Source organism: Emiliania huxleyi (assembly GCF_000372725.1).
Source record: "Emiliania huxleyi CCMP1516 unplaced genomic scaffold EMIHUscaffold_304, whole genome shotgun sequence".
NCBI lineage: Eukaryota > Haptophyta > Isochrysidales > Noelaerhabdaceae > Emiliania > Emiliania huxleyi.
The window spans coordinates 14178-33074 of NW_005199735.1; the positions used below are offsets into that span (position 1 = coordinate 14178).

Consider the following 18897-nt stretch of genomic DNA (forward strand, 5'->3'; position numbering starts at 1 on the left):
TGGGGGGCCCCCTTTTCCTGTGGGCCCGAGGGGAAAACTCCCGGGGCCCGGGGAAGTTCCGGGGGGAGCCCCAAGTTGGGGGTCCCATTGGGGAGGAACAAATTTTTTTCCGGGGGAACTTTGGAGGAGCGAAACCCTTTGCCCTGGGCCCGGGGACCTTCAAGGAGGGGGGGGGGGCCCCCCCCCCCCCCTTTACCCGGGGGTTTTTTGGGGGGGGGGGCACACGCCCCCCTGGCCCGGGGGTTTTTTGGGGGGGAAGCCCCCCCCCCCCCCCCCCCCCCTCCCTCGATCTCGCGGCGAGAGCACGAGCGCGCCGTCCCCCGGCGACGCGCCGCCACGCTCTTCCTTAGGTCGTCCTCCGAGATATCGGTGCCGGACCGGCGGGGCGGGGGCGGGGTGGCGTCGGAGCAAGTGTCTCGGCCTTCGGTCGACGGAGCGGCGACCCGCGAGTACGCTTCGTGGGCGCCCGACGAGGGTGGTGCTGCTGTCGCTCTGCCGCGTGCGCAGGCGTGCGCAGGCGTGCCGAGGTCTCGCGACGGCACTCAGCCCTTCGCTGGGCGTGTGGGACGCCGGGTACGACGAGCACGGCTTCTGGTCCGTCGAGGCTGCCCGCGCGGCGCGCGACGCGGCGGCGGCGCTTGCGCTGGACGCCGCCGACGGCGGCGCGGGGGCGGCGCGGGGGCGGCAGGCGCGGGGGCGGCAGCCGGCCCAGCGGGTCGCGGCCCTCCCCCGCGGCGTCGTTGGAGGGCGAGCACCTCGAGTACCTACGGCGGCGGGGTGCGCCGTGGGGCGAGCCGCCCGTCGCGGGCGCCGCCGCGCCGCCGGAAGGGGCGAGGCGGCGAGCGAGGATCGTCGACTTTTGGCCGGGGGGCGCTCTCGACACCCGCCGGCTGAGGTCACGTCGTCGGGCGCGTCGACGGGCTGGTTGGCCATGGTCCGCACGGCGGGGCGGCTGCGCCGCCAGGACTCGCGCGTCGCTGCACGCGGCCTGCAGAAGGAATGACAGCTCGGCGGCAAGGCTTTTCTTGCGCCGGGACGGCTAGGCTTTTTGTGAGACGCCGCTCGCGGAAATCGAGGAAGGCTTGGACTTTTCTTTTCTTGGGAAACGGGAGTCTTGGTTTAGAAGAGGCTGGCCAGCGACTGGACACACCGGCATGGGGGGACGCAAGCAAGGACGGGGATTGGAGAGGTTGTAGAGAGATTTAAGAAAAATTTAACTTTTAAGCACACCGCGGTCGAGGCGAACTAAAATTAGAAAGAAATGTACTCCCTCCCTCCCTCTCTCTCTCTCTCTCTCTCTCTCTCTCTCTCTCTCTCTCTCTCTCTCTCTCTCTCTCTCTCTCTCTCTCTCTATAAACCGTCTCACTCAAAATCTCTCTCTTTCTATCTCGGCTCTCTCTCTCTCTCTCTCTCTCTCTCTCTCTCTCTCTCTCTGTCTGTCTCTCTCTCTCTCATGTCTCAAAATCTCTCTCTCAGAAGCGGAGCACACACGAAGATCGAAGTCGGCACAACAAAAATCCCCTTTGCAGCCAAGCCTACAGGGCACCTAATTTTCTGTGTGACATAAAATCGTAAAAGCACTTTCTTTCTTCGCCAGCGGGGGCAAAGAACACAACATAAAGCACAACCACTGGGTTTTTTTTCTTTTCCCACAGCCGCTGGGCCATGCAGGCTGCGCTCCAGCAGGTCGAGATGCACTGCTCTGCAGGCGCGCGTCCCACCGGCTAGGATCTTGCCTCCGCCTGAGCGTACCTGATGTCCGACTTCCGTCCTCGCTCGCCAGAGCTCGAGCGGTATGCAGCGTGCGTGGACGGCCATTCTGGCACCTGGCTCGTGGACTGCGACCCGCTCAAGAGCCAGCTGAACGCTTGCGCCTCGAGCTAGTGCGCCCTCCCCGCGCGGCTGTGGTGGTGAAACCCACACTAACCGCCGGACACCTGCGCGCAGCTCAGGCCTCGTGGAGGCCATCAAGAGCAGGTGCAAGCCGCAGATCGACCAGTACGAGCGCTGCCTGAAGGCGAACCCGGCGAGGCCCGAGACGTGCACGGGCAAGCTCGAGGCGCTCGGAGATTGCACAGAGGGGAGGGAGGCGCAGAGGCTCGTCGCACAGCAGCAGCAACAGCCAAATCGATGAGGCTTGATGGACCTTCGTTCTCGTCGAACCGTCTCCGCACGCTGTGTGGTGTGTTACTGGTACTCAACTCTCACTCCCATCGTTTGAAATGATCCCATCGTTGCGGGCGGGGCCACGCGACTTGCCCTCAGTCTTGCGTTGTCAAGACTGAGATACAAAAGACGACTATCTTAAAGAGACGAACTCGCCGCGCTTCCGCGACATCCACATCGGAGAGAGAGCGAGTGAATTCTAAAGAGCACGGTGTCGAGCCGTGCCGGTGCCTCTCGCGCACAGGCGGCGCTCCCCCGTTGCCGTCTACCCTTCCTCCGCCGGCTTGGCTAGCCTCTCGAGCCCCGCCGAGAGGAAGGTGAGGGCCATGTGCGTCGAGAGGAGAGGCAGGATGAGCGGGTCCCACGCGGTACGAAACGTGTTCATCACCGCCTCGTCGTGCGCGCCAAACTGGAGGCCGACGCCGGTGAGGAACCTGGCGCACGGGGCGGGCGCGAGGCCGTCAGGACGGGCGGGGGTATGCCACGGGAGGGGCGCGGCGCGGCCCACCAGGCAAAGAACAGGATGATGACGAAAAAGTTGAAGGTGAGCACAGTGCCGAGGGTGTTGATGACGCGCGCGAGCGGCGTCGCCTCCTCCTCCTCCTGCAGCTCAGCCGCGGCGCCGCCAGCCAGCCTCCTGTCGGCCAGCCCACGCTCAGCTTTGAATTGCGCGAGGTCGCTCTCGAGGCGGGACAGCTTGGCCCGCTCGCCCGAGTCACTCAGGTCAACAAAACCCGCCGCGTCGTCCCCATACTTTGCGCGCACACGCCGCGCCTTGCTCGTCACGTACGGGTTGGTCTCGGGTGTGACGAAGTTACCGAGCAGGCTAGGCTCGGCCAGTGCTGGCGGCGGCGACAGCGGCGGTGGCGGCAGCGGCGGTGGCGGTGGCGGCGGCGGCGGCGAAGAGACGGCGCTCACCGTGGCAGGGAGCTGCACGGAGAAGCTCTGGCCCGGCGCGACGCCTTCCGGCACAACTACCTGGCACTGGGCTCCGCGTGGAGGCTGAATGAGCAGAAGGTCACCAGCAGCCTTGCCTTCCGGCAGGACGACTGAGACGACAGGCGACGGCGGTACTTGCGATGCCTCGTTCATCCCGACTGCGATTCGGCGGCTCCGTAGCACCGGGTGCGGGGCGAGCAGCGCTCCGAGAGCCAGGATGCTCTGCAGCATGGTGCGATTCTTGGGCGCGCTGCGCACCTCGCGGCGCGCACAGATCGCAAGGGACAAAAGAGAATTGAGTGGTCGTGTGGTCCCTAGGGTGGGCGACGGCTAGCGCACCACACACCTCTCCTTAAAATCCCTGTGTGGTGGCGGCGTGCCGTCCTCCCATCCCTCCCTTGGGCAGTCTCCATTTTCTTTCTTTCTTTGGTGGCGGCGTGCCGTCCTCCCATCCCTCCCTTGGGTTGTCTGTTTTCTTTCTTTCCAAGCACACCACATCCTTGAGAAAAGAATTTTACAGAAAAGAAAACGCGGCTCGAAATTTACTCCACCACACGCTTGGCGATCCGCTTGGCCAACTCCCTCCCTCCCGTGTCGAGCTGTCGACTCCCTGCCCCTTTAGTGCACGCAACGGCGCTGCTGTGGCGCCGAAGCGGGGGAGATGCCAGCGCCGGCGTAAAAGGCGAGCGGCCTCGGGGCAGAGGGGCGGGTCCGGTGCTCGGGCGGCACCAAGGGCGATAAGGAGAAGGCCCGCGGCGAAGGCAGCGGCAGCGAAGGCGGCGGCAGCGAAGGCGGCGGCAGCAGCGGCGGCGAAGCTTGCTCACGTTCGTTATCGCCGTCGCAGCTAGAGTCATCCTGAGGGAGGGTGTAGAGGATGTAGAGTGTAGAGCGCTGTAGAGCTGTAGAGCTGTAGAGCGCTGTAGAGCTGTAGAGCTCTACATCCGCCGCGTGACGAACTGCCTGCGTTGTAGAGCGATGTAGAGGCGCTCTACAACGCGAAATCTCTACAACAAACTCTACATCATAATTAAGCGGCGAACTAGGCACGGTCGCTCTCCGACATGAGGCGCGTTGCACTTGCCAGTGCTGCCCTGGCCTTCTGTCTGCCCGCCCAATGGGTGAGAGGTGCCTCTGCTGCTGTGGCATGCCTCACGGCTGCGACTGGCCGGCGCCTCGGCGCGTCAGCTCGGCTAGGTGTAGCGATAGTGGCCAGCGCAACTCGCCTGGACTCAACGCTCAGCCACGGAGCTCCCGCACGCGCTGGCGCTAGGCATGGCGCATGCAACGCGTCTGAATGCTCGCCTCGCCTCGCGCAAATGCGACCGTCCTCGCAGCCGACAGTCCACCGCCTGCTAAAGGAGCACACTGCGACGAATGCTGCACCGGCGACGCATGGCAGGCTGGTCATGACGCAGTTATAGGGTTTTGTGTGCCGTCAGAGTGACTCTCTGTGTGTCAGGGATAGTCAGGGCTGTCCATCAGAGCTCCAGTAAGCTCAGAGACACCCCATTAGTGCGACTCGACCTCTTTGAGTCACTGCCTTCCCGGCGGTTTGGCTGTAGAGCCTCTACAACAAACTCTACAACAAAATCGCGCTCTACATCGCTCTACAACGCAGGCACTTCGTCCCGCGGCGGATGTAGAGCTCTACAGCTCTACAGCACTCCAGAGCGCTCTACATCTCTACAACTCTACAGCGCTCTACACTCTACATCCTCTACACCCTCCCTCAGGAGTCATCACACATCACTGTCCTTGCCACTGCGGGACGCGTCCACGAAAGGTGTCCAGACCCCAGTTCCGGCGGACGCAGCGAGCGTCGGGACTCCGTCCCAGCAGACGAAGTCTTCCTCGTGGGCTCCACGGCCCGGATCGCGAGCTCGATCGATACGCGACGCGCTCGGCCTCCGCTGGCGGCTGCCGCAAGAGCGGCTGGCTCACGGCAGCGTCTCGCCGGTTGCCGGATAGGAGAGTACAGAACGTCTGGAGTGTAACTGTGTATGTGAGAGCTAGACAGAGAGAGATCTTCTATTCGTCAATGACGTTGATTGCGCTGACCATGGTGAAGTAGTCGTACCAGCTACCACTCGACGTCGGGCGTGACATTGGCGAGGCCAAAGAAGTCCAAGACAGGCAGGCAGGCAGGGAGGGGACGAACGAATGAACCTACCTACCTCTGATGAGTGAGTGAGCGACCCGGGGGATGCCCCGCGCGCCTGACCCAGGCGCGAAAAACGAATCTGCGAGGCGAGGCCGCTCACGCGGCCCGATGGGGAGGAACGGGGCGAGCCCCCTCCAACCCACCCGCGCTAGGTCTCGGGGGACGAAGGGGTCACACCCGACGACCTCGGGAACTAGCCGGGGCAGTCGGAGAAGTGGCAACTCCGTGCACTGACGGTCGGCCGTCAGAAAACACGCCTCCGTGGCTCGGGTTACACCAATCCTCGCTACCCAACGCGGCCAAAGGATACAGTGGGTTGCGGGCATTAAGAAAACGTCGCATTAAGAAACCCTACCAAGCGATTTCCGCAAAAATCTAAGAAACCACGGGGCGCCGCAGGCGCGGCCCCGAGAAAAGGCCAGACACGAGTGTGAACGGGTCCGGAGCCCCAGCTGCAGCTCAAAATTTCTCTTCGCCTGGCCCTGGGCCTGCGGCAGCGCACTTGTGTCTTGTCACTTTTCAAGTCTGCGGTGTTCTGAGTGGAGTGGTCAGTGGATGGAGGCGTGTGTGCGTCTTCCCCTCATCCAGAGAGCCGACTCGGCGGCAGACTCTTGGCATCGCCCTCGCGGACCGAGCTTTAACACTCTTCTTACCTAAAAATCCTTCGGGCCGGCGCTCTGGCTTGATTGAGAGAGAGATTTTTAAAGACCAACAAGAAATCACGACTCTCACAGTGATTGCCCCGCCCGGAGCTAAGAAACCACGGCGTGGGGTGGATGAGGGCTGTGGAAAGGCTTAGAAACGGCGGCGTGCCGCGGAATCCTGTTTTCTTAATGCCCGCAACCCACTGTATCCACCTCGAGAACCTCGAGAGACGAAAAAAGGGGAAAGAAAAAGGCGGTGACACTCGTGTGAGAGAGAGAGAGAGAGATTTTTCTTCTCGTGTGTCGCCACCTCACCGGAGGTACCATGTTGATGGTTCGATCCTCCCCAGAGTCGAACTGGCAGCCACTCGCACCGAGGAGGCGAGGTGTGGCTACGTGACCCGAAAAGGCCAGAGTCGAGAGCAACCCTCGAGCTGGGTCGCTCATATACTCAACAAAGGGTGAATGTTGAAGATTCTTTGCCCAGCGCTGAGTCAGAAGCAGGCTGACTGTCGTGCCGCAGCAGGTATGATGCGTTCCTCCATTCCTTCGACAGCCGCCACCGCATTCATTCCCGAACGGAAGCCACATCCCGGCGGCTGGCTCTGGGGCGAGATGTTCAAGCTGCGCAACGTCGTTCTTGTTCTGCTCGTGGCACAGACGACGTCGATCGTCCTGCTGATGCGGTACTCTCGGACGGTGGTACGGCCGTTGGATGCAGGTGCGCCTGCCCTCCCGAAGCAGTCACGCCGGGCCCTGCGAGTCACCTGCCTGCGCGTCGCGGCAGCTCCCGTGCTTACCCGCAGGCCCGATGTACCTCGCGAGCGCGGCGGTCTTTCTGGCAGAGGCGGCGAAACTGCCGTGCTGCCTGTACATGGTGGCACGCGTCGGTGGCGGCTGCCGCGGCTTCGTCGAGCTCCTCCAGAGCGAGGTTCTCAACCAGCCTGGCGAGACGCTCAAATGTGCCGTGCCAGCGCTCGCGTACACCGTCCAAGGGAATCTGCTCTTCGCCGCGCTCTCCAACCTCGACCCACCCACTTACCAGATCACGTACCAGACAAAGACGCTTTTCACGGCCGTCTTCTCGAGGATGATGCTGGGCCGCCGCCTCGCCCACTCCCAGTGGCTCGCCCTCTTCCTCCTCTTCCTCGGCACGGTTCTCGTCTCAGACTTGTGCGAGCCACACCCCGGCCGCCCCCGTCCCCTCGCAACGCGCCGCGACACCCCCGCCGTGCCGCGTTCTGCTCCGCGCCGCCACAGCCCCACCGCGGTCCACCTCCTGCACCTCGCTCACGTCCGCAGGAAGGAGGCGCGGCATCGTGCACGGGCAGGCGGTGGCAAGCCGCTCCTCGGCTTTGCAGCGGTGAGCCTGATCTCGGCGGCACCTCGGCGGCACCTCGGCGGCACCTCGGCTGCACCTCGGCTCTCTTCGCTGCACCCCGGCTCTCCGACTGCACGCCGGCTGCTCCTCGGCTGCTGCACCTCGCGCATCGTGGCCGTCGCGGCTGGGGGCCTCATCTCACGGCCGCGCGAGCAGGTGCTCGGCGCCGCGGTCCTCTCCTCCCTCTCTTCGGTCTACTTCGAGCGGATGCTCAAGAAGCCGGCGCGCTCCGCGATGGCAGACCGGGCAGGGCTCTGGCTGCGCAACGTCCAGCTAGGCGCCCAGCCGCGTGCGGGTCCACGACTGCCATGCCCCTCCTCCACGACTGCCATGCCCCTCCTCCACGACTGCCATGCCCCTCCTCCACGACTGCCATGCCCCTCCTCCACGACTGCCATGCCCCTCCTCCACGACTGCCATGCCCCTCCTCCACGACTGCCATGCCCCTCCTCCACGACTGCCATGCCCCTCCTCCACGACTGCCATGCCCCTCCTCCACGACTGCCATGCCCCTCTTCCACGACTGCCATGCCCCTCCTCCACGACTGCCATGCCCCTCCTCCACGACTGCCATGCCCCTCCTCCACGACTGCCATGCCCCTCCTCCACGACTGCCATGCCCCTCCTCCACGACTGCCATGCCCCTCCTCCACGACTGCCATGCCCTCATCGGCGGGTGAGCCCTCACCGACCGCTGTGGCCAGGCACCTTCGCGCTGCCGCTCGCCGGGCTCACCATGGTGTGGAACGACGGGTGAGCTGGCCCCTTCCCGTGCGTCGCCACCCTCCTCTCGCCCTTTCTCTCGCCCTAAGAGCGCCATGCACGATGAGAACAGGGGGAGGGGGGGGGGGGGGGGTCAAGTTTGGAAGTCACGTTCGCTCTTAGGCTGCAGCTGCGCTCCTACGGCCTGCTACACGGTTTCGACGGAGTCGTTTGGCTCGTGGTGCTGCTCAACGGATGCGGCGGGCTGCTCGTCGCCGCGACGATGAAGTACGCCGACAACATCGTCAAGTGCTTCGCCGCTGCCCTCGCGATCATCACCGGCATGCTGTTGTCGGTCCCTCTTTTCAACGTGCCGCTCAGTCCCATCTTTCTCGTCGGCGCAGCCTCGACGGTCAGCGCGACGATGCTCTACTCGCGCGCCCCAGACCTCTCCTGCGCCGCCCCGCCGCCGCGCGATTCGGAGGATGAGGAGGCGGTGCTTATGGAGGCGAACAGCGCGCGCAGCAGTCCACGGTTACTGGAGTCGCCGGCTGACGCTAACGAATTGAGCCGATCGTAGCTAGATCGTCCGCGTCGCGTTTCTTTTTTGCCCGCTCCTCCCCAAAAAAGTATGTGTGTATTATGTCTGTCTCATTGCTCCGCTGTCGCTCCGCCGCCCAGCGCGAACTGTGGCGAGCCAGCAGCAGCGTCGCCGCGGCGTCGCGTCCGTGGCGCGTGCTTGGCTTGCAGCAGGTGGCCATCGGAGGGCTGGACAAGAGCAAGCTCTCCGCGTTGTGGGAGGGTGTGCTCGGCGTGCCAAAAGTTGGAAGCTACGTCTCTGAGAAGGAGAATGTGGACGAGGACATTCTCCGGCTCGGGCAGGGGCCGCTCTCGATCGAGATTGACCTGATGCAGCCGCTTGATCCCAGCCGTGCCCCCAAGGTTCACGTGCCGCCTCTGAACCACATCGGGTTGTGGGTGAGACGCCTAGCGCAGACAGCCACAATAGCCGCACGCCAACGCACGCACGCACGCACGCACGCACGCACGCACGCACGCACGCACGCACGCACGCACGCACGCCGGCAGGTGGACCCAATCGAGGTGGCGGTCGAGAGCCTCACGGCTCAAGGGGTCCGCTTTGCACCTGGCGGCATCCGTAAGGCGCTCGCCATGACTCGACGCATGCCCTGCCTCCGCTGCCACTCAGCCCGGCCGCACCACACAGGGCGCCGCGGGGCACCTGGTCGCGTTCATCCACCCAAAGGGCAGCGAGGCGGCGCCGCTCTGTGGAGAGGGCATCCTGCTCGAGCTTGTGCAGGCGCGATGTGCCCGCACGACTAAGCGAGAATGCGCCGAGAGTGAGCGAAGCCAGGTGGTCTGTGAGGTGCCGCGCCCAGCCAGCGTCGTGCCCACCCGCGTCAGGCGCCGCCGGAGGTCGTGAAGGCTGTCGACGACGCTGCGGCAGGCTAGCTCCTCCGACAATGCTCACGAACACTCGTCTTCAGGCGGAACCTGCAAGCCGAGCGTGGGGCCAGGGCAGAACACTCCTCGGGTGACGACTGACGTGTGTCGTGTGTGCACTGTGTGTGTGTATTTAGGGGACCCGCAACTCTCTTCTTTGTGTGTGCGGGGGGGCAAGACTGCCAAGACACGTGCACGTCAAAGCGGTCTTAACAAATTAAGTATATGGTTATGGCTCCTGTGTCACATCGGTTGTGAACACCGTCAACGTACCGCGCAACGTGCAACGTGCAACGTCCAGCTCGCGTCCCCCCAAAGCCCATCACGTGTCTCGTGTGGTGTGTGGAATGCGGGGTGTTGGGTCGGCCGCTAGCGCTTGCTACGTTTGACTCCGATATCTCTGATGAGTGATGTCTCATCGACCCCGGTATTAAAGGGGAAGGACCCTGAGTTGCACAGGGGTTGTGCGCCAGGCCCTCCTGCTCGGCTCCAGCGAGTAGACAAGTGTTACCATCAACAGAGGAGAAGAATCTGACCTCAGGGCCACCAAGCGCTGGTCTCACAGTGTGCCGGCAGTCGCCGAGCAGTGTCGCTCACACAAGCCGCAGCACAAGTGACTGAGGGCCAGTGAGGGTGAGCCCATCGCAGTGACAGCTGTGGCAGAGCCGCACAGTGGGCTGTGCCAACTCGTGTGCAGAGCGTGTGAGCAGCAGAGGAGCTGCTCTCCAAACCTGGTTTGTGGACCTCCCGCACCTTACCCTTACAGGCCACCATAAGGGACCCCGTTGTCCGTTTGACATCAGACTTTTTTTGAGTTGGAGGTAATAATTAAAAGGATTGCACTGTCCCAAAGAACTGATTCATTCATTTCACCCTCACATAGTAACAATACCTCAAAGTTGAAAACCTCCAAAATAGGCCGTCAGGACTCTGTCAGGACTCCGTCAGGACTCTGTCAGGACTCTGTCAGGACTCCGCCAGGACTCCGCCAGGACAACCACTGCCCCCCCGCTGTGAACAGAGCCCTTAGCTAGAGAGTAGGGAGGGGTGTACAGTCGAGTTACTCCCGAGGGCAGGGACGGCCCTCCACTGAGGGAAAGGGCGCAACGGGGACGGTATGCTCACAACCCAGCCACGCAGCTCTTTGCTCGCGTACAGCCAACGAGTTTGCTGGTCCACAGGCAGGCCAGGCCGTGAGCGTGGGCCGGTCGGGCCTGATCCTGCGGTGAGCACTGGAGGGCTATGCGGCTCGCTCCGTCAGCCGACTTGCGCCGTCGAGCGGTCGAGCGCTTCGGGTTGGACCCGCGGGAGGGTCCCTGCGCGGCTGACATGGCCAGCCAAGCCGTGTGCGCTGCCGTGGGCGCTGTCGTGGGTGCTGCCGTGGGTGCTGCCGTGGGCGCTGCTGTGGGCGCTGCCGTGGGCGCTGCCTCGGTCAGCAGTCGGTCAGCAGTCGGTCAGCAGTCGGTCCGCTGCTCGGCGCTGGCCTGCAGGCCGCCGGTGGCAAATCGGGGGGGCGCGGGCCATGGACGTCGTGGCCGAGCTTTGCTGCCTTCTTGCACGTTGCCGGCTGTAACGTTGCCTGCACCATGGCCGCGCCTCTCTTGCTTGTGCGCTTTCATGGTCGAGCCGAGTGGCGCGAGAGTGAGCGTGATTTCTTTTGTCTGTAAGGACTCTAAGTTTCTGTCAGGACTCTCAAGTTTCTGTCAGGACTCTCAAGTTTGCTTGTCAGGACTCTCAAGTTTGCTTGTCAGGACTCTCAAGTTTGCGTCAGGACTGCCCCATCAGGACGATTCCGCAGAGGGCGCGCACGGTCGAAAGGGGGGCTGGGCGTCTATCATTCACTGCTGGGGGGGAGGGGAAGGAGGGTTGCAGTGAAGGAAGGTGGAGGTCTCGTCGGAGGCACTTGTGAGCACTGTGAAGACCGTGCGCCGTCAGGACCCCGCCAGGACTCTGTCAGGACTCTGTCAGGACTCTGTCAGGACTCTGTCAGGACTCTGTCAGGACTGTCAGGACAGGTGCGGGAGGTCCACAAACCAGGTTTCCAGGCTTCAGTCGCAAAGAGGTGCATGCCACCGAAGGCGCTGTCGACAGTCGAGGTTCGCCCCCGACGGCCGAGCGCGGCGCAGGTTCAGGGAAGCCGCCACGCACCGACGAGCGCGTTGGACTTTTCACTCCGGACAACAAGACGGCCGCACGCACACGAGCTGCGGTCGTGCGGCCGTCATAGCGGCGAGGCGCGGGACCGTCTCAATTTCCGTCAGTATACACTACAGTTAACTGACAGCTCACACGGATGTCGGATCACGGTCCTTTTCGTTTCCCCTTACGTGTGTGTGTAGGTGTCGTGTGTGCAACGTCTCCCCAACGAGAATGGAGAAAGCAAAAACATCCCGTCACCCGTCAGTCAGGGATCAACTATTTTATCCTTGTAAGTTCAGAGAGGACACTATCATCCCGCAGATAGCGTCAACACCAAACGACGAGCCTCGCAACGACAACACGCGCTCCCCCGTCGGGCTGCTGGGTTTACGTCTCTCCTCCCTCGCCACCAAAAGCTCGTGGCTCGCCCCTCCTCGTGCGCTCTCCACTCACCCCTCCGCACTCTCTCTCTCTCTCCTTCTCTCTCTCTCGCGCGCGTGCGCGCCGCGCGGCCGTTGGGAGCCTTCCACCACAAGACAGCCTCACACCAGATGTGGAGCAGAAATACACCGGACCCAGCAACGGGCCGGTGAAGGGCAGCGCTCAGTGGTCGTCGCCGTCTGGGAGGACTGCAAGGCGCGGAGGGTGGGGCGAGGGCGGACCAGGTGAGCAGGCTGCGGCGCGAGTGTCCCAGAGCCGACAGGGTGCAGCGGTGCTCTTGGGCAGGCGGGGTGAGGGTGGGGCAGGGGCAGGGCTGGGCAGGCGGGGTCAGGAGCGGGACGCGGCGACTAATCGGGTGCGTCGCACCGTCATAAAAGATGGGCGGCTCCTCCCACGTGTGCTCCGGCGGCGGCGACTCGACCAGCCACTCGAGCGTCATCTCGACGCGAGGCGCGACGACGGTCGGGGTGACGCCATCCTCTGCGCAGCAGAGAAGGGGACGAGGGGGGGTTGGGGAAGGGGAGGCGGCGGACAGAATGCGAGGCGGCGTGAGAGTTGTGCGAATGAGCGCGGCGTGCACACGCTCCAACCATCTGGCCCCATCCTTCTCTCACCAACCATCTCTCGCCCTTTGCACTGCGCAGCTAGGTAGCAGCGACCTGCAGTCTCAAGCACCTCGGCTTGCTCGTCGAGGTCGTCAATGACGTAAAACCCCTCGCTGCGAGAGGGGGGGCAGAAGCGCGATGTGTCGGACAGTAGGACGGGCGCGGGGGGGATGTGGTGAGGGTGGACAAGGGGGTGAGACAGAGAAGCCGCGCTGCGCTGACGTCCAGGGCAGGGGAGACGCTGCGAGAGCCACCCGCTTGCGTGGGGGGCGCTACGCAGAGACCAATGGCACTGAATCGCGCGTGCTGCAAGGGGACGCGCACCCCCAGAGGCTCTTGTCGTACTCCTGCGCCGCCCGCGTCGCCTTGATGCTCAGGGGCCGCGCCGCCAGCCGCCTCAGAGGGAGAGCGCGGGCGCCTGTGCGGAGAGGCGGGGAAGGGTGGGAGCCGGCCCTGACCGGCAGCCGAGACTCCCGCCCCAGCTCACCAAGAGCGGTTCTCGCGCAACAGCGCAGCATTTCGCCGAGCGAGTTCTGGGTCGGGCGGCCGAGGAAAATAAAATCCGCTGCGCGCCGAGCACGAGGTTCTCGAGGTGGATATCCTTTGATCCTTTGGCCGCGTTGGGTAGCGAGGATTGGTGTGACGCGATCCACGCAGGCGTGTTTTCTGACGGCCGACCGTCAGTGCACGGAGCTGCCCCTTCTCATCTCCGACTGCCCCGGCTAGTTCCTGAGTGAGGTCGTCGGGACGGAGTGACGGCGTGCGCCGACCGGTGCGTGTAGAGAGCATGCTGGCGAGGGAAATAAAAATCAACGCGGTGTCCCGCGCCGGATGTAGAGCTCTACGAACAGCTCTACAGTGCTCTCCAGAGCACTCTATCTACAGTTCTCGCTCTTCGTACAGCGGCGCTCTACACCTCCCGCAGGGAGAGTTGGGGTCTCGAGAGTGTAGGTAGGTGCCCACACTTAGATCTTAGTCTTGGTGTTCACGCCACTCACGCCACCGCCGGACTCGCATGCTGAAGCCTAGATCGGTCGCATCGGTGTCATCGCGCCGTTCGTGCTCACGTGGAACCCGGCTCGCTGTCCTCCTGATCTCACTGTCGCCATTCGGGCGCCTTGAGTGCCTTGATCTTCAAGGTTCCCCATGCCCAGTTCGGGGCGGGGGGGCAAACACCCTGCCCGCCCGCCGGCCCCTAGGACTCCGGGTAAGGCCCAGATGTGGCCTAGGGCATCAGAAGGGACCAAGAGGAGTCCAGTCTGAGCCATAGAGCCCATGTCTTTGCCCCGAAGGTCGCGTTCAAATGCCCGGAACGGCCGTTACAGTGGGTCCACAGACAAGGGCACAAGGCCCTGTTCACGCTTGTTTTGTGTTTTTGTTTGTGAGAGCGATGGGTGGCTATGTTGCTGTACTTCGACAGACAGAGCTCACATGAGATCACAGTGAGAGGAAAGCGAACGAGTACTTACATCGGGTTTTGCGGCAGGCGAGGCCACCCTGTCTGTCCAGAGGCAGAGGTCCTTTTTGCGATCTTTCGATCGAGTCTGATTTTGCCACGGCCACGCGCATCGCTCTCCTCTCGTGCGTCGTGGCTGAAATGTCGAGCTAAACCGCCAGGAACGAGCCCAGCAAGCGAAAACTGTGATTCTGGCCGGTCGTCCGGAACGTCGTCGAGCAAACTCGATGCCATGGAGCTTTCGGGTGGCGCAGGCGTTGCACAAGGCCGGGGCGATCGTGTGTGAGGGGGGAGTGCCGCCTCCGGAACACCGCCTCGCAGAAATGCCTCAGCGCATACGGCATGCAAGACGTCCAAGCAGTACCACGGTTGCCAGCCCTCCTGAGACGCCATGTCATCGAGTTCCAGCTCATCGAGCAGACCTCTCTCTACGAGCTGCTTGCCATCCGAGAGTTGATCGTGCGGCTGCAGCCCACGCAGCTGCGCCTTGCTAGCAAACGCAAAGACGATGATCGTCTTGAGCAGGCGCTCTGAAGGGTCCTCGTGTTGTCTCAGCCAAGTCCGTCCAGATTGCGAGTGCCGCATAGACAATCTGCCCCAGTGGCAACGAGCCTCCCACCATCGCGCATAATGGTGCGAAACACGAGTAGAAACGACAGGAACCCACCAAGCACAGTCACAACAACCTTTGATTCGTCAAGCCACTGCAGCCAGGGAGAGTCCGACGGGATGGCATGCTGCACGATCCACACATTCAGAGCCGCTACGAGACCGACGCCAAGGGTCGAAGCTCCAATGCTCTGGCGTAGCACCTCAAGCACATTGCTCAAGTGGTTACGCCACTCAAGGGTCCGGTCGCTAATCCCGCGCAGCTGCGAAGATGACACGCGTGCGAGGCGGGAGTTCCTAGCGCTGGCGGGTGCTTGAATGCGAACGATGGACGGCATGTGCATTGCACACACACGCAGCAAGAAGAGAAAGCGGATACAACAAGAAGAAACCACCCCCTCTCGTGTTACAAGAAGAAGCTGAGGGCTAACAAGCTGCCGAGCCCAAATCACTGTGAGAGTCGTGATTTCTTGTTGGTTAATAAAAATCTCTCTCTCACACACAGCTCGAGGAATAATTTTCTTTGTTTTACGGCACGGCACCTATACAAACCATACTAACGCTTCCTACCGAGAAGCCCAGGCGGGTACTCCCGACGCAGCTGCTCCATCCATCGCCCCTTCACAGTCCGGTTCACACGCCCAGGTAGGTAGGTAGAAAGGTGACACGCCCCTCGGGCCGAAATCGTACAAAAGAAAACGTCGTGCGCTCCGCCTCATCGGTCTGTGTGCATCCTGCTCGCGCCCGGCCCTGCCCAGCAGACAAACTCGCCTCCTAGGCTGTGTGCTGGCATGACGGCCTTGCAATTTCTTCTCCTTGCGCAAGGAGCGTCCGCATTGCACGTGCTGCGCCTCCCGACGGCGCACTTGAGGTCTGCGGCGGCGGCGATGGGAGAGATCCACCGAGTTCCTGCGCCGGCGCCGGTATCAGACAGTGCGTCGCTTGCGGGCGACATGACGGGCGTAACATACTACGAGGACAAGCTGTGTGTCGAGGAAGAGGAGTGCGAACTACCAGAGGAGGGCGAGTTCACCGTCGCGATCCTTGGGGACCTACACCTCGACCCTCGAAAGATGGAGGACTACGAAACGGGCCGCGGCCACTTCCTCCCCATCATCGAGGACGCGCAGCGCCGCGGCGTGGCGACCGCCCTGGTCAGCCTCGGAGACCTCGGCGAGTCCAAGTCGGTCGACCCGGAGAATACGCAGGAACTGTTCGCAGGCGCGCGGCGCGCCTAGAGACTGAGGGAGTTGGAGGTTATAGTTCGTGTCTGTCTGCTGTTCGCAGGCACGACGGCGTGCCACGAGCTAGCCGCGGGCTACCTCTCCTCCTTCGGGTGCCCGTACGAGGTCATCGGCGGCAACCACGACCTCGAGGGCATCGACGAGTTCTCCACTGACGAGGCACGCGCCACAGTCAATGCCGCAGAGATTCGGGGAGGGAAGGGGTGGAGGGATGGGGGTAGCTCCCCCGGCCCCGCGCTCGCGTGTGGAGGAGTGTCGCGTGCCTGCGCATAGGCCAACCTCGAGGCCTTCTGCCGGATCCACCACAAGCCGACAATGCAGTTTTGCCGGCAGATCGCCGACCGAACCCTGCTCGTCGGCCTAGGCTTGTCGCCGCCCACGCCGCCGCCACCGTCCCCACCGCCCACGCCGCCGCCACCGTCCCCACCGCCCACGCCGCCGCCACCGTCCCCACCGCCCACGCCGCCGCCGCCCTGACCACCGCTTGCGCCCCCGCCGCCCTCGCCTCAGGCTCGACAGTCTTCCGCACGGCAAAGTACACGAGCCACGAGGTGACAGTCGACGACGAGCAGCTCGCCTGGTTCGAGCGGCTGGTGAGCGAGCACCCCTCCGAGGAGGGGTGGAAGGTCTTCGTGTTTACGCACGCGCCGCCGATCGGCTCCGGGCTGAGGGTGCTGCAGGAGAACCACGTCGTCAACGGCTGCTGCTGGCTGAACCACTCTGGCGGCAAGAACGGCGACCCGAGGACGACGACCAAGTTTATCGAGCTCGTCCGACGGCACCGCTGCATCAAGGCGTGGTTCTCGGGCCACTTCCACCTTGGCCAAGACTACCAGGACTCGATCACCTTCCCCACCATCCCGCGCGAGGAGGGGCCGTACCCGAACCGCGGCTCGTGCGTCTTTGCGCAGACCTCCGTGATGCGCGCAGGCACCTCGCGCGACACGCGGCAGCAGAGCCGACTGCTCCGCGGCAACAAGGACGGCTCCGAGATCTGCGCCGCCAGCCACGAGAAGAGGCGCCGAGAGGACCCGAGATTGACCGCAGTAGGACGGTTTCGAGATCTGCACCGTCAACCACGCCGCCGGGGGGACGGTGCGGCTCGACGCGACCATCACCTACACCGACTCGAACCACGAGGTGGGCGTGTACGCGCACGACCACGCCGAGCTCGACCACGACAGCTTCATGAAGGTCTACTCGCCCAGCGAGGGCGACGAGTGCTACGTCGGGTACGACGGCGACGGCGACGGCGTCTCAATCGACCCGACCGACGGCTGCCAGGTGGACGAGGAGACGGTGGCGTGGTGGCACATGAGCGACGGGCGCGTGCTCGGCGTGTACGACGGCCGCCTGATTGAGTACGAGCCATCGACGCTCGCGCCGCTCGGGCTGGTGGTGGGGTACGACGAGCTGCAGGGCAAGAAGGTCGTGGTGGTCGGCTCGGGCGTGCCCGACGAGTGCGTCGCCTCGACAGCGTCCGTCTCGCAGGCGGTGGGGATGGAGGGCGCAGACTGCGCCGAGTTCGAGGGCGAGGAGCAGGCGGTCCTGCTTGTGGACGAGGAGACGGGCGGCATCACGGTGGTGCAGCCCAACGAGGACGGCTCGTACTGGCGCAAGATCGTGCGCAACAAGATGGTGCGGATGAAGGAGAAGCGGCGGGTGCAGGCGGGGCGCGCGTACGCGGAGGCCGCCTTCGACGGGTCGCCCGACGCGTTCGAGGGGCGCGTGGTCTCCTCGTGGGGTCCCTACACCTCGATCGTGGGCACCGCGGTCAAGACGGGCGTCGCAGGCCTCACCACGCAGGCGGAGAACGTGGCCAAGGCCGAGCAGCGGTGGCAGTCCCTCGGCTCGGAGGAGCAGGGCCGCGCGTGGGCGGCGACGGGCAGCCAGCTGGCCGACGCGTTCAACAAGGTCGACGCGGACGGAAACGGCTCCATCTCGCACGCCGAGCTCGCCGCCGCCATCAAGGTCGTCGACCCCGCCTCCACCGCTGAGGAGGTCGCCACGATGGTGGCGGTCGCCGACGAGGACGAGGACGGCGAGGTGACGCTGTCGGAGTTTGTGATGCTCATGCTCTACCAGCGAGGGCCCGCCCTCGCGAAGTGAGTCCGGGTCCCCGCATGTGTCGTCCTTGTCATGCAGAGTGTCTCTCGTACGGTGTGCATGCATGTGTATCATACAAGTCGTCTTGGATTGCGAGTCATGCGGGATCAGCAATCTCTGTCTCTTTTGTCGACTTAACGCGTACCTTTTAAACCCAGATATTGCATATGGGCGCAAACAAACAGCATCAATCAGCAAAATGAAAATCCAAAAACTTCTACACATGTATCGGCGGCCCATAAACTGTCGGCCATACAGCCAAGAGCGCAAGACCCAAGAGCGAGGACAGCTGGCCCCCTGCGCCGCGATATGCGCCAATCAATCATAAGCAGTTGCAGCACGAGCCCCCCCGCTGGTAGGCCTTCCCCAGCGATCCAGAACTTTGCGAGCGGCAGTTGCAGCCCGAAGGCACCTCGGGTCGCAAGTTGCTTGGATTATTCGCAAATCTGCAGTCCTCGCCTGATGACCCGACCCCTCCCGGCGAGCTCGGCGGTGAGGGCGGGAGGCGGCCTCCCGTGATGAGGTTGGTGATCTTGCTCTCCGACAGCCGGCGCGTATTGTCGCAGTTGCAGCCGCAGTCCGGATCGCAGCAGTAGCAATAGGATGGGAGGTTATAGCAAGGCCAGCTTCTGCAATAGCAAGAGTTATCTGAATAGGGGCTCCCACGGCACATATAGTAGCCGCCTCTGCACGTCTCGCAAGTACCCGTCGGCGGCGAGGGGGGCGGCGGAGGTCTTGGAGGGGGAGGCGGCGGCGATGGCGGTGGAGGAGGAAAACTCGGGGGAGAAGGCGGCGGTGGGGATGAGGGCGGGGGGCGTGGCGGCGCGGGCGGATATGGCG

General features: G+C 63.6%; 7 protein-coding genes across 7 annotated transcripts in view; 5 read left to right on the plus strand and 2 right to left on the minus strand.

The window, feature by feature from the left end:
• Positions 1-703, plus strand: part of EMIHUDRAFT_444244 (hypothetical protein) — a gene marked incomplete at both ends in the record, with an annotated part of 1617 nt that extends 914 nt beyond the window's left edge. The window contains one exon of the mRNA XM_005774895.1: positions 351-703. Within this exon, the coding sequence (XP_005774952.1) occupies positions 351-701 (351 nt within the window). The remainder of the gene's footprint in view (positions 1-350) is intronic.
• Positions 704-1755: 1052 nt separating this feature from the next.
• EMIHUDRAFT_240194 (hypothetical protein) lies at positions 1756-2134 on the plus strand (the record flags this gene model as incomplete). The annotated part of the gene is made up of 2 exons (XM_005774896.1): positions 1756-1883; positions 1948-2134. The coding sequence occupies 2 exons, from the start codon at positions 1756-1758 to the stop codon at positions 2132-2134; spliced, it is 315 nt and encodes a 104-aa protein (XP_005774953.1).
• Positions 2135-2431: 297 nt separating this feature from the next.
• Positions 2432-3336, minus strand: EMIHUDRAFT_240195 (hypothetical protein; the record flags this gene model as incomplete). The annotated part of the gene is made up of 3 exons (XM_005774897.1): positions 2432-2600; positions 2675-2940; positions 3076-3336. The coding sequence occupies 3 exons, from the start codon at positions 3334-3336 to the stop codon at positions 2432-2434; spliced, it is 696 nt and encodes a 231-aa protein (XP_005774954.1).
• Positions 3337-7648: 4312 nt separating this feature from the next.
• On the plus strand, positions 7649-7921 carry EMIHUDRAFT_56989 (hypothetical protein; the record flags this gene model as incomplete). Its single annotated transcript, XM_005774898.1, has 1 exon — positions 7649-7921. A coding segment is annotated over one exon (273 nt), but the record flags the coding sequence as incomplete, so codon positions are not given.
• Positions 7922-8766: 845 nt separating this feature from the next.
• Positions 8767-9571, plus strand: EMIHUDRAFT_368338 (hypothetical protein). Its single transcript, XM_005774899.1, has 4 exons — positions 8767-8971; positions 9083-9157; positions 9222-9314; positions 9419-9571. Exons 1-4 carry the CDS (start codon positions 8903-8905, stop codon positions 9464-9466), a joined length of 285 nt encoding a protein of 94 aa, XP_005774956.1. The 5' UTR covers positions 8767-8902; the 3' UTR covers positions 9467-9571.
• A 2298-nt stretch (positions 9572-11869) lies between these two features.
• EMIHUDRAFT_458131 (hypothetical protein) lies at positions 11870-13184 on the minus strand. The gene is made up of 5 exons (XM_005774900.1): positions 13130-13184; positions 12967-13060; positions 12697-12755; positions 12404-12517; positions 11870-12225 (listed from the first exon to the last, which is right to left on the minus strand). The coding sequence occupies exons 1-5, from the start codon at positions 13158-13160 to the stop codon at positions 12200-12202; spliced, it is 324 nt and encodes a 107-aa protein (XP_005774957.1). The 5' UTR covers positions 13161-13184; the 3' UTR covers positions 11870-12199.
• Positions 13185-15436: 2252 nt separating this feature from the next.
• EMIHUDRAFT_458132 (hypothetical protein) lies at positions 15437-18223 on the plus strand. The gene is made up of 5 exons (XM_005774901.1): positions 15437-15928; positions 15995-16110; positions 16225-16315; positions 16462-16868; positions 17002-18223. Exons 1-5 carry the CDS (start codon positions 15499-15501, stop codon positions 18058-18060), a joined length of 2103 nt encoding a protein of 700 aa, XP_005774958.1. The 5' UTR covers positions 15437-15498; the 3' UTR covers positions 18061-18223.
• Positions 18224-18897: the final 674 nt, after the last annotated feature.

What these genes read in the sequence shown, in the direction of transcription:
- EMIHUDRAFT_368338 (XM_005774899.1), top strand. Translation starts at nt 8,903, where the DNA reads ATGCAGCCGCTTGATCCCAGCCGTGCCCCCAAGGTTCACGTGCCGCCT. An exon ending in TGAACCACATCGGGTTGTGG is followed by an intron (nt 8,972 to 9,082) that starts GTGAGACGCCTA and finishes GCACGCCGGCAG; the next exon opens with GTGGACCCAATCGAGGTGGC. An exon ending in CACCTGGCGGCATCCGTAAG is followed by an intron (nt 9,158 to 9,221) that starts GCGCTCGCCATG and finishes CGCACCACACAG; the next exon opens with GGCGCCGCGGGGCACCTGGT.
- EMIHUDRAFT_458132 (XM_005774901.1), top strand. Translation starts at nt 15,499, where the DNA reads ATGACGGCCTTGCAATTTCTTCTCCTTGCGCAAGGAGCGTCCGCATTG. An exon ending in ACGAGTTCTCCACTGACGAG is followed by an intron (nt 16,111 to 16,224) that starts GCACGCGCCACA and finishes GCCTGCGCATAG; the next exon opens with GCCAACCTCGAGGCCTTCTG. An exon ending in AACCCTGCTCGTCGGCCTAG is followed by an intron (nt 16,316 to 16,461) that starts GCTTGTCGCCGC and finishes CCCTCGCCTCAG; the next exon opens with GCTCGACAGTCTTCCGCACG.
- EMIHUDRAFT_458131 (XM_005774900.1), bottom strand. Translation starts at nt 13,160, where the DNA reads ATGCTGCGCTGTTGCGCGAGAACCGCTCTTG. An exon ending in TACGACAAGAGCCTCTGGGG is followed by an intron (nt 12,756 to 12,966) that starts GTGCGCGTCCCC and finishes CCCCTCTCGCAG; the next exon opens with CGAGGGGTTTTACGTCATTG. An exon ending in CGAGGTGCTTGAGACTGCAG is followed by an intron (nt 12,518 to 12,696) that starts GTCGCTGCTACC and finishes TCTGCTGCGCAG; the next exon opens with AGGATGGCGTCACCCCGACC.